Source organism: Phalacrocorax aristotelis, chromosome 8 (assembly GCF_949628215.1).
Source record: "Phalacrocorax aristotelis chromosome 8, bGulAri2.1, whole genome shotgun sequence".
NCBI classification, from domain to species: domain Eukaryota; kingdom Metazoa; phylum Chordata; class Aves; order Suliformes; family Phalacrocoracidae; genus Phalacrocorax; species Phalacrocorax aristotelis.
In genome coordinates this window covers 7,807,824-7,820,242 of record NC_134283.1, presented here as the reverse complement: position 1 = coordinate 7,820,242, position 12,419 = coordinate 7,807,824, and the positions used below count along the sequence as shown (strand labels likewise).

Genomic DNA, 12,419 nt, shown 5'->3' with positions numbered 1-12,419 from the left:
ATCACTGAGCTGGAGCTGCATGGTTGATAATAGAGACTGATTTGCTTCAATGTAACTCCAGCACAGCTGGTTCCCTCTCTTTTTGCTGGTTGAGACAGAAAGTTAGAGAGCAGTGAAGAGATAATTGATCTCTAGAGCCCAACGACCCAGTTATAATAAAGGGGAAAGGGCTTCTGCAGATGTGAGGAGAGAGCGAAACAAGCCAAGGCCAAAATTAATAACAGACATTAGTCCAGACATGAAATATAGTAGAGGAAGGCAGGGGTGAAAGAAAAGTGCTTGCTGTATCGTGACGGAAAAGGATGTAGCACAGAAACTCCAAAGTACAGCAGAACTTTTTACAAAGGTTAATTTGAAGTGTTAAGAACATTTACTTATAAAAACCAGCAGAACTATTTACTTATCCCTTTTAGGACCATTTCATCTATATATCCGTGTTTGGATTCAGGTCCCCCGCTACATTGGTTGGCTAATCTGCATCGGTGCAATAGAATGGTCTGCTAAGGTATCACTGGGTTTTACAGGGTTTCTGTGCGCGGTGGATGCCAGGAGTCGGTACAGATGAGAAGGGTGGTTGGCTAATGTCAATTTACAAGATACAGGGTCAGAGCGTGACCTTTGCTCCCAATTCTATTACTACCTTTCTCTTGCAATTCGGCCTAAGTTTTATACAGGTTACTTTCAGCTCCCAGTTTTAAAATGGTAACAACGCAGTTAATGTATGGTATTTTGAAAGTTAATGTTTAAAGTGCTTTAGCATACCTTGGTAACTAGTGTTACATGGGACAAAGCTGGACTCCATGAGCTTTTTCTCTGCAGTTAAGAAGGGCTCACAAACTGTAACCAGCTTGTAAGCAAATACCTGGGACAGGGCTAATGCAACTCTCTGTGGTGGTTCTGAGAGAATTCCTATTCTGTCATTCAGAGTGACACAAACCCTCTTGCTCCTCCTGCTCCTCCAGAATTGCAAAACACACTGAAGAGGTGGAGAGGGATACAGTAGACATCCAAGTGGGGACAGAGCTTAATTTCTTGTTCCCTGACTGCACATCATACACTGATCAGAAGCAGTATGAAGAGAAAGTACATTCTAGACAAAGCATTTTTGGACTTCCAGGATATGGGTGCAATCTGAAGCTTGGGCAGGCTTCAAAAAACTAAAAATAAATGACAAGTTCGTATTGCTTAGTTCAAAAGTTGCTATTGTTAAGCAGAAAACACTACCAGCATAGGATGCTTCTGGTTTTTTCAAGAAGATAGTATAGAGATGCAGCTCAGAACCAAATGGCATAACTTTTTGTCACGCTTTTGGTTTTTTAACATACCTCTGTTTTTAAAATCTCACAATGACACAATTATTCTCTCAAGTCTGCTGTAAGAGGGTTCACTTTGAGAAGAGAGATGCTGTAGTGTCAGAGAGTAACTGTAAAGCTGGAAAGTCTGAGAAAAAATCATTTCTGAAGGGAGGCGCCAAATACTAATCTTCAATGGGTGTAGCTGGAAAGGGTGATTTTTGCTGGATATAGAGCCCTAAGCAACCAACCCTGCTGCAGCGTGTAGAGCTGAACTTTACCTCTTTTCACAGGGACGGGGCAGAAGTTAGTGTTGCAGGCTCTCAGGACTGCTGGTTTCTGATGGGGCAAGCACCCTGAAGCTGGTCTTCCGTGGCGCAGGCACTGTACGCTCCGGGTTTGCACTCCCCCTCCACATGTTACTGTACACTGTAGAGAAGAAAAACGTAAAAGCCATCTTTTGTTGCAGAGACTCTCTGGGAGCCCATGAAAGCCAAGGAGTAACTTTCAAGAGCTTTGGATGAGACTTTCAAAGAGAGAGAGGTCAGGGTCGGATGTGTTGCTGTTCAGCAACCCCCATGAGGCAACTTTTCAAAGATGCGTGCATCTGTTCTTCCTTCTGAAAGTTTGGTTTTTAAGGACTCAGCTGAAAATTTGGTTCCTTACTTAGGCATCGAGACAGAAACTGAACATTTTAGAAAACCTGTTCTTGATTGTCTGTTCTGACCTCTTTTGAACTCTGAGCCTCTGGGCCCAATCCTGCTGTCTGACCAGAGATAAAACTCCCATTGGAACCATAATTATGGCAGTATCTGGGGAAAAACACTATGCGTTTTCAGGAAGATCTATGGAGTATTTTAAAATGAACAAGCCTTTTACTTGTATGTGTTTCATGAAAAGTTGTCTTTAAGATAAATGTGATCATTTTCATCTGATTACAATTGTCAGGCATACATTGTTTCATGTAAATGTTATTAAATGAGTGTGTGTCGCTGATATGTGACTCATAAAGTAGATAAGTTCCAGAAATACAGAAGCTTGTTTGCAAGAATGTAGAAACAAATACAGACTGATCCCATAATTAATCATAGTATTTAGGGAATTCCAAGGAATCTGTGCAGATGCTCAAATACGTTGTGCATATAGATATGTAATAGTTCAACCACAGTGCATTTTGAACAAGACTGAGAAGAAAGCGTTGGAAAATGAACATGGACTATAGTGCCTCTCAAGCATGAATAACAATTTTAGGTGACATTCTTCAGTTTTAGCGGAAAGTAATGAGCTGCACCAAAGCAAATGACGGATGTGGACCAGCTGCATCATGTTTCAGTGGCTGAGCGGTGCAACCTTCTTTAGGGAATGGCTACATGCAGGAGACACCTGTGGACTGTTAGTACTGGAGATACCGCCTCCGCACAATCGGACGTTTGACCATGGCACAGTGTAAGACTGGAGCTAGCTTAATCTAGGTAACTTGGACTCACACTGCCCTGAAGTCACAGTGGTGTGGTCTTTGATATTTTACACCCACCAGGTGTCTGTGCCACTCCAGCTAGTGTCCATTCGGTGGCATATGATACCACAGCTTTTCTAGGTATGGTGCTCTCTAAGCCCGGCACTTCAACCTCCCCTTCTAGTTACGGTGGATACTCTGTCCAAGAGTCAGCAGTCACGTTGCAGTTGTTTTGTTCTTTAATGTTGTGTAGTGAAAAGCACTAGGGGATGCTACTCGAGCTACTGTGTAGAGAAACGTGCTCCTTTTGTAAACTCTGTAAAAGCCAAGGCATGAAATAGTGCTGGAGAAAGGGTGCTAGCTGGGACAGGGGCAGAGAGGGCAGAAAGTTTCCCATTCCTACCTGCTGCCAGGGTGAGGAGTACCAGCCAGACACCACTTTATATGTTTGTGATGGACAGGGTCCATTGTTACAAGCTTCTTCCAGGTCGGCGTTTGGTTTCTTGATGTTTCTACATCTTCTCTGAGGAAAGGTGATCAATTTCCCGTGGATGCTTTTCTCACCGCAGTTTAGTTCTCGCTTCTGTACACCTGGGCCACAGGAGGCTGAGCACTGTGGAGGCAAAGGATACCTCTTAAATCTACAGAAACACATTCAGATAAAGGAGGATGTGCTATGTGTACGAGACCCCAGATTCTGCGAAGCTACAGAAGCATTATATAACTAAAACCACAGAGACCATGTTCCATAATGTGTAAGCTTAAATAGGAATCCAAGTCAGTGAAAGTCCTGAAAAACAAAGACATCAGGGTACATCTAACTACATCTGGATGTAAAGAATTGTGTTTTTATAGCAGCTTGCCTACAACACCTGATTTTCAAATGACAGCTCAGCTTTCTCTCCCCCACATGGTTTGTGTGTGTCCCTGAGTCGACGTTTCCAAGAGCAGCAAAAGAAGGCAGCGAGCCATGTAACTGCACCACTTTACCTCGCTCCAGGAAGAAATCACCCACTGGAGGCGGTCGTTTTTGGGGCAGCGTCCCAGCACACAGGTCTGCTGGGATTCAGGTTTCTGGTCTCTGCTGCACATGCTTTCAGGCAAGATTTTAACCTTGGGAGAACCGGTACTTTTGCAGTAGACATCCCGTTTCTTAACACCTCTCCCACAAGTCTTGGAGCACTGTGATAGAAAGAAATATTCATTTGAACTACAGGAAATGAAAATTGACATTATTCATATTTTACAGCAGAGCGTAGAAACCATAGCTAATGTGCTGTGTAGCTGCCATTATAACACAAGTAAATTTGATGTTCTATTGGTAAACAAGTAACAGTAACATCTGTATGTCACTTCTAAAACATTGTTCTAAGTGCTTTCTTAACGTAAACTCTGAACTCTTATGGCCCCTGTGTAGGACAGATAACTAGTATCTCTCTTCCGTAAAGGAGGGAAGTTGGACTTGTGAGCAAAATGCCTTTTTTCCCTGGACAGCATAGTTGAAAGCTGGCCCTAACCTTCCATCTCCAAATCTCCCACGGCAAGATGTTCTCAGCTATTTGTTATTTTGTCCTCACCTTGGCCAAGAGGGATGAGATAGAAGCAGAGAAAACTACCTAGGGAATCTATACATAACTCCTTCACTAAATGAACCTCTCTACAAGACAGAATCTGATACAGACAATGGTTAAGAAGTTTGACCAAAGATCTTTTAATAGCCAAGATTACAGCTGAAGCGTAGGACAGGTCACCAGTGAATAAGTATGCATTGCTGAGCCGTGGTTCAGTTGAAAAGACATTCTGTAGTTTTCACTGCCTTAGTGTACAAGAAAATGCACGAACGAGCCATTTCTGATGAAAGGAAGAAGTAACAGCCCCAAAATAATGCTGCCAGCTTCCTGCCTTGTTGCATCCTCTTCTAATTGGTCTGGTTTTTTTGGGTTTTGTTTTTTTTTTTTTTTTTATGGGGCACATTCCAAGGCAGAATCCTGTACTATCACTATCTGTATAAAATCACAAATGTTTTTAACAGATTTCATGAAAACAGAGTTGTACTGAGGGTGCAACAGAAATACCTGCATGCTGAAAATCTGTGATTTTAATCTTTCCCCCAAACAAACACAAATCTTATTTCATTTAAATTATTCTGTGTAGAGAGGCTGGGTATTTTGCTTTTTTATTTTTCCCTTTAACTCCTTTGAGCCTGTGATATAACAGCTTTCAGCTGAATCTTAAAATCTTCAGCAACTTGTTCAACAGGCCCATTCACTACATTCTGCAGGCCTTGTGGACTTAATTTTCATAGGCTTATTTCAAAATCCCAACTTGAATTGTACACCTCCTAAAGAGGAGGGAAACGCTTTTTTATTATTATTATTATTTTTTAATTGTAGATGAAGGAAAGTTTGAAAGTATGAATGTGGTTTTTCTTCCTTTTTAAGTATCTAATCATCATACCTGGTTTTTACAATCTCCTGCCACACTAAGGTTTCCTTCACATACACTGGAAGAAAAAGTTTCTTTTTGAGTGTTAAAACTCCATTATGATGGACTATTGAGTAGTTACTCGTCTGTCATAGTGCATTACAGGGCACTCCCCTGGAGAGGCAGTCTGTGCTTCTCAGCTGGGAATGCTTAGGTCAAGATGTTCTTGAACACCTAAAGAGTAACAGTACCAAGAAGTGCACACAGAAGTCACAGATTTTTCAGTAAATTATATCCACCTTGAATCTCACTAAATTAAGCTGGAAAAAATATAAATAAGGTAGCTTCTTTCGATATGAGCATACTGTCAGCTCCCTCTTGAATCCCAGATTTCCCAGTACTTCATTTATCCTCACATTAACAGTTCATACCAGCAGCAACAATAGTGGAAGAAAGAGCAAAGATCAGATTTGTGTAAGCGTGTCTGGTTTTTTAACTCAGGCTGGTTTAATGTCGGGCAGTTGGCAGGTTTGTGAAGCAGGGTGTGTACACGCAGGAATCTGCCCGGGGGCCTGATGCCCCTCATGGCGATTAACTGCAGCAGTACTCTGCTTGCAGTGGAATAGTTACTCTAACAAATGCAAAAGTACAGAATTGATCAGCGAACGTGTAAATCACAAATTTGTCAACCTACCGTTTGCATATGTGTGTGCATTAATATGCAACCCTGACCCCAAATATTTCTTCATTCCTTGACTACCTGTCATCTCTGAGGAGAGTTAATATTGCTATGAGAAGTCATCTCTGAGGGGGGTTAATGCCTTTGAAGAATTCATACAGCCTTAAGTTATGAAACCAGAAAAAGTCATCCACCTCTTTGTATAAACCAAAAAGGACACCATGTGTCCACTTCTGGCAAGCCCTCCTGTCTAGGAAGGCTAGTTAAAATACAGACATAGTCTACATATTATCTTCATGAATAGAGTCACTTGCAAAATACTGATCTTCATGAAATTTGCACTATTCTTCTTTCTGAGGAGAGTTTTTAGCAGTATTTTCATTACGCCAGCAGACAAAACCGTAAGTTTTTCTTCAAATTACCTGAGACCACAGGCCAGGGCTCCATTCAGGTGGGCAGTCCTGACTATTGCACATCTGCACCTGGGTAGGGGTGCTGACAGGACACAGGGCATGGGCCACTACCTCCTCCCGTTGGAAAGCCCTTTTCTGGACACACTGAATGAGGCGACTTTGTTGCCCTCCTCCACAGGATTTGCTGCACGCGCTCCATTCACCTGTTGACCAGCTTAAAGGAGAAAATGTATGTTAGAAACACAGAAGTCCAATTAGCTTTATAAAATCAATACGTATGGGTCCCCGTCAAATGTGAATTGTTCAAGGGTTCTGCTTAGCCTACTCTCCTGATGTACTGATACCTGTTGAAGCAACCAAAAAGCCTGTTACATCTTCTGTCTTCAAAGCATGGAACATTTTGCTAGGGATGAAATATAAGTTGCACAACTAGAAAAACCAGTATTACTTATTTACAGTTCTCATCTACCAGAACCAACTTGCCTACGAATCCAACCTGGAATCTGGAATTCCTCGGGGTCTGAGAGAGATGCTGCTATTGAGGAGGGTGGAAGATCTAAGAGTCTGGCTAACAAATCACCATTCCTTTTTACCACGTCTCTGCTTTTAATTGAAAAAATCTCTCTCAAACAGGAGAAGAAAAATATTTTCTAAAGAAATGACAGGATGATCGCTTTTGTCACTTTCGCTGCTGAAGAGACCTTCAAACGGACTAACAGACCCGAGGCCAAAAGAGGAAGCCAGATAGATGGAGAGAGTTCTGTAAATAGATAAGATTTGATTATTGGAAAGTTCTGCCTTTTTGTTGTTACATTTTTTCCTTTTTACATCTCTCTCAGAAGGTTCACCTAAGCTGATATAAGAGAAAAGCTGGCGTGGCAGGGAAAGGATGGGGCCAGTTTAGCTGAGTGTGTCCCTCCCGGTGCCTTTGTGCGTAGATACACTCACACAGGGTGACAAACGATGGCATGGTGCTGCCCAGTGGTGTTTATGTCAAACCTTAATGGCCTCTATTCACAAAAAATAATTTGCTTCCTAAAATCAGCAGCCCTGTCACTAGTGGCTGGAGGATTTAAATGTCCTCAGACTAATAAATTTGGCAGACAGATGATGCAGAATCTAAATAAAACAGAGGCAATTTAACCAGCAAAAGCTGTCAGGCAAATCTATATGGCAGTCACAGGCACGCTTCAGTTATGCATCATGTCACTGAAGTTACACAGAGTCTGAAGAATTATTGCCAATTGTTTAGGATAAGCTCAGTTTTGAAATGGCAATAGCTGCTCAGTATTTCTATTATTGAAGCACTGAGTGGGTCCCCAGCCTTTGTGGAACATTCTGCAAACATACGACCAAGTGTCTTTGTCCCGGAAGGCTTATAACGTTAAGACCATAAATAACAACTACAGGACAACAGAAGTGAAGAAACAAAGGAAATTATGATTACTCAAGTTGAGAACCCTTATTCAAAGACCCAGCACTGGATTTGAACTAAAGATTTTAAAGCAGCAGTTTTACAAATTTTTAATCATTTGTGCCACATAAAAGGTTCTCGTCTCAAATCCGACTGCTTGGCCTATCCTCCTGCCACGGTTTCTACAGCATCAGCCCCGTGACCGCTGGAATACTGCTTATATACAGTTTTAATGGCAAGAGAGCTTTTTATTTTTTTCTCTTCTTACTGTGTGAAAGATGAACAGCATCCCATTTGCCTGTCTGCTCACATCTGCCTGAAAACAAAGCTAATTTTAATTTGTAAAAAAATGTATAAAAAGCCTATTCTGGAAAAATTCCTTTGGGAATAGAAATCCCAACCCTCAGTCTAGTAACTTCAGTAACTGCCAAAAGTAGTGGGAAATAAAAAAAAAGCACTAATTTAAGGACAAAGAAATATTAATGTGAAAAGTCAGTAGTTATGTAATTCCAGAACACGTCAGAAGTTTCCTTTTCATCTGATTTGTAAATATTTGGGCTATTGCAACACAAACTTCTCAAAAAAAAGTTATCGTTTTAATCCATTTTACAACTTTTAATTAGTCTGCCTGGGTGTTTCTGACAATGGTGATTGGTTGAGCATCCAAAAGTGTTCATTTTAAGAGTTTATTCGCCATAACTGCCCTGAAAGTTCCCCTCTTCACAAAGGAGAGGGCAATAAACCTACATTAATGTCCTCCAGTAAACTGCCATTTTCCAAGATTATCTGGGCTGTGATCCAAGAGTATCTTTCATTAGCTCAAATAACTAAATAATTATGACCAGATTTGGCAGCTCTGAAATCCAACAACAACAGTGTGCAGTACTGATGCCTTTCTGTGTTCTTACTGTTGGGACAGTAGTTTGTTCCTACTCAGACATTAATAAGTCTTTGTTCTTATGCAGCAATTATTCCTCACTGACCTTTGTAAGTCTGGAGCCTCTTTTTTGTCACAAAACCAACACGCTGGTATCTTATCTATTAGTCACCTCCTTCCCTTGCCTATTATGCCTACCTTTTTTTGTCTTTTTTTTTTTTTTTTTTTTTTTTTTGCTTTATTTGCTGGCTATTAGGCATTCTTTGTTTCCTCCGTGGTATTTATTAATACTACATTTTTTGATGTTGGCAACCTCAGTTTTATGGGAAATATTACATGCCGTGACTTTCTGGGCAGATTGCTCAGCAGAGGTATTCTGGCATAGTTTCACTCAGCTGAATGGCAATCTGTTCATTTAAGACATGGTCCTACATGTAGATCCTCCATGCATTAATATATCCTAAGGATTTTAAGAATAATTAATTAGTGACTTGAATTGTTTTTCCCCAGAGGTGGCTTGGCGCTTTCATGGTTTTTCTTTTTTAAATCTTTTTAGGGTTCAAGTCATTAACTGTGCTTTAAAGTAGTAAATCTAAGAATTTCAGAGCAATTTTAGCATGAAAACATGGCACTGCATGGCAAAATTGATATTCAGCATTTTCAGTGATAGGTGTATCAGTGGATATTCAAAATACATCGGGATCACTGGTTAATAGAAATGGAAATTTTGTGTGTGGTCCATAGAAATGAATATGATTTTGGTGAAGCTTTATAGCATAACAATGCCACATCAAAATGAAGGTAAGCATGAACAGCTTAAGACGACTCCTGGGAACATCATAGACAATACAGTTCTGTGTACATGATACTGAGTTCATTGGATAAAAATAGTTCTGGCAGAAGATAAGTCGTATATGAAAAGATTGTGTTTGGCTACAAAAATTACTTAAAATTGGGATTGAGAAAATCATGTGGCTAAACGCAATCTAAAGAAACTGCTGAAGCAGGAACATGGGGCTCTCATGTCACATGTTACCATTATTTAAACCTTATCTCTATCGCTTTTGTGGTCATAGTGTATAATCTGCCATTTAGGTTTTGTGTACTCTTCTGTAATCTTTAAGTTTTGCAGAAAATTCCAAACTATTACTGGACTATTTTTTAGTATGTTCAACATATTGCAAACTACGGATTTTTAAGTAAAAACAAAGCTGCTGCAGAACATATACATCTTTTTGCTTTGCTCCATCATCCTCTTCTGGACTGGGGGAGATGAGGAATGCTTCCTATTAAACTTCATTAAGTGTGTTATTTTATGAAGTATGGGAGCAGACTTAGCCAATCCCTTTTACCGCCCATTGCTTTTGTCACTGCAGAGTAAAACCAGCAGATGACACCAGGTCTGGAGCTTTCCTCCATTTCCTCTGCCTTCTGCTGCCTCTGCACTTCAATGCAGCTCCCACTGTATTTCCCACTGAAACACTCTTAATTTTTTGAACATATCACTTTAGAAAAATCTCCTATTCTGGAAGTCAAAATGTCTTGTCCAACACAGTACAGCTTTTCTGATCTTCAGTATAAAATTAAAGGTTGCTAAGGTTGCAAAGTCAGGAATCCAAAAGTGAAAAAAAAAAACCAGCAGAAGAAAGATGGCCAACATGTCCTTAAATCTACCCGTTTATAATCTAAGCGACATGATACTGTGTTTAATTATATGAGCACACTTTTTTTTTCCAAAGGACCCCTACTACAGCTACTATAAATCAGTGTAATTCCCTTGTTTTTAAAGGAGCTCTATTGATTTAGACCAGCTGGATTCTAAATGCTTATCTATACGTCAATGTCTTCCTTTGCATCTCACCTTTCTTAAGTCTTTTAGAAAATAAGATTGTTCACATAGGCAATGTCTTCATATTTATTTTCATGGGCACCAGGAGCATTGCTGATGATTTATTTGGTTTAGATAGTCCTCTTCTTGCTATCATAACACTCCGTGAGACATTTTGTCCAAAAATCACTAATTACACTTCACAAGATTCTTCTAACCTAATCTGATAGTGGAATCTGAGTCATGGGGCCAAGCTTCCACACGGGGAGTAGCACTTTACTCAGGAAATGGTCTTATTGATTCAAGGTGAGTAAAGGTGGCAGAACAGGCCTCTAAGTAACTTAGATTTACTCAGTGTCACATAGCTAACCCCAGCATGGTGACAGAGCTGCAAGCAATCCTCAGGGGGTCTTGCTTAGCAACATTAGAAATACCGCCCCTGTTATTATCATTGGGCAGAAGCCTACACAACTAACATTTTTAAACAAGTACTGTTCTCCGTTACAGAATAAAAGTGGGTTCATCGAGCAGGCTATAGGATTCTGTGTGCCTGTCGGAGAGGACTTCTTTTGTGGCAAACCTGGGCATAAGGCACAGCGAAAAGGTATAAAAACAAAGAGAACTTACTATGCTGGGCAGGGATTGGTATTGCATACTTTTGTTTCAGTTAAAGGCTTTGTCCTTGGGCCACAAAAGGAGGAATTTACTTGCGTACGATGATCTTCTAAACAAATTGCCTTTGCTGTAACGTGTCCTATGGAAGTATTAGAAAAAATACAGTAAAATAAACGTATACTGAAAAAGAAGAGAAAAAATAGTAGGGAAGAATTTTAACTGAACAAGTCCAAGCTCATCCTTAGCACAATTCCACTGACTTGAACTAAATAAAATAGGATTTAATTTGGCAACGTGTTTTTAAAATTAATTTCCTTCTCTGTAACGCAGGTACTATTGAAGTCAGATGAAACGTTTTAGTTATAAACAGCATATTTGCAGAATCTTCCCCCAGCAAAAATTAGTAATTCTTCAAATCCTAATTCCCTGCAGAAACTAGCAGTGCTTGCTTAGAGCTCTCCTCGTGCACTTGTGAACTGCACCAATACATTTTGCAACTTTTTACAGTGTATCTTTACAGAAATCATAATTCTGCAGGTTCCTGTACCTAAAGCGTGTCTAGTGTCAACATCAGGACAGGTTACAGAGAAGGCTGCAAAAGCCTTAAGAGATGAAGTGATTCTATAGATTTATCTTTTAATTGAGAAGTCTCATTCACCTCACACATGGTTCATTGGGCACAGCAAGTCAAATGTGGAAACACGGTTGTTTCCATCATCTCTATATCCATGCTGCAACCTTAATTTGTTTTAAAGGGAAGCAAGAACAACACAGTTGTCATATTTTATGTCTGCAGTGCTCCTGGTGGGGCTTTCTTCCACAAACAGTCTGCTGAGGTGCTGTGAAGTTTGGCAACACGCTAGCAAGAGATTCCTGAATTTCCCCTGGACTTTTTTGCCATTACAGGAGCATAACATGGCATTTCCTTGATCACCCAGTCCCAATCTTTGGTATTAAAGACAACTGCATCATATAGTCTTATTTATATGACCCAGTTCCAACTTAAAGCCACTAAAATTTTAATTCTTAATTCTTTTTGCAGGACTTCCCAAATGCCACTTTTGTGCTTTCATTACATCCCAGCATGACTTTCACTGACAGGACATCCAGGTTTTAGAAAAACAAATAGATGGTTTGTGCAAAGCAAATACCTAGAGGAATACGATCATAAGAAATCCTTAGTTTGTATAGAATTTCAGACCAGACTCTGACCTGGCAGAACTCAAATATTTGTAATTAAACAGTGAGAAGATCAGGGTGCGACTGTCAGTAAAGGTCTCGATAATATTTTAGTCTTCAGTTATTCTCTACAGATAAGATAATTTTTACTTATTATTTATTATCTTTCTATGTTCCCAAATTACAACAACATGAAAGCACATAATTCCCACATTACTTCAAGAGCAATATATCACATGCAT

At 40.0% G+C, this 12,419-nt stretch overlaps 1 protein-coding gene and 1 long non-coding RNA gene across 3 annotated transcripts in view; one reads left to right on the top strand and one right to left on the bottom strand.

Annotated features, from left to right (window-relative positions):
* The window catches only part of LOC142060948 (uncharacterized), a 32,100-nt gene extending 30,436 nt beyond the window's left edge, over positions 1–1,664 (top strand). The window contains exon 3 of the long non-coding RNA XR_012661990.1: positions 1,586–1,664. This is a non-coding gene — a long non-coding RNA (uncharacterized LOC142060948). The remainder of the gene's footprint in view (positions 1–1,585) is intronic.
* The window catches only part of ADAMTS18 (ADAM metallopeptidase with thrombospondin type 1 motif 18), an 83,564-nt gene that overhangs the window by 4,281 nt on the left and 66,864 nt on the right, over positions 1–12,419 (bottom strand). For both annotated transcript variants that reach the window (XM_075101335.1, XM_075101336.1), the window contains 5 exons: positions 11,011–11,137; positions 6,274–6,478; positions 3,739–3,930; positions 3,152–3,361; positions 1,574–1,721 (listed from right to left, as the gene is read on the bottom strand). In XM_075101335.1, the coding sequence (XP_074957436.1) occupies positions 1,574–1,721; positions 3,152–3,361; positions 3,739–3,930; positions 6,274–6,478; positions 11,011–11,137 (882 nt within the window). The remainder of the gene's footprint in view (positions 1–1,573; positions 1,722–3,151; positions 3,362–3,738; positions 3,931–6,273; positions 6,479–11,010; positions 11,138–12,419) is intronic.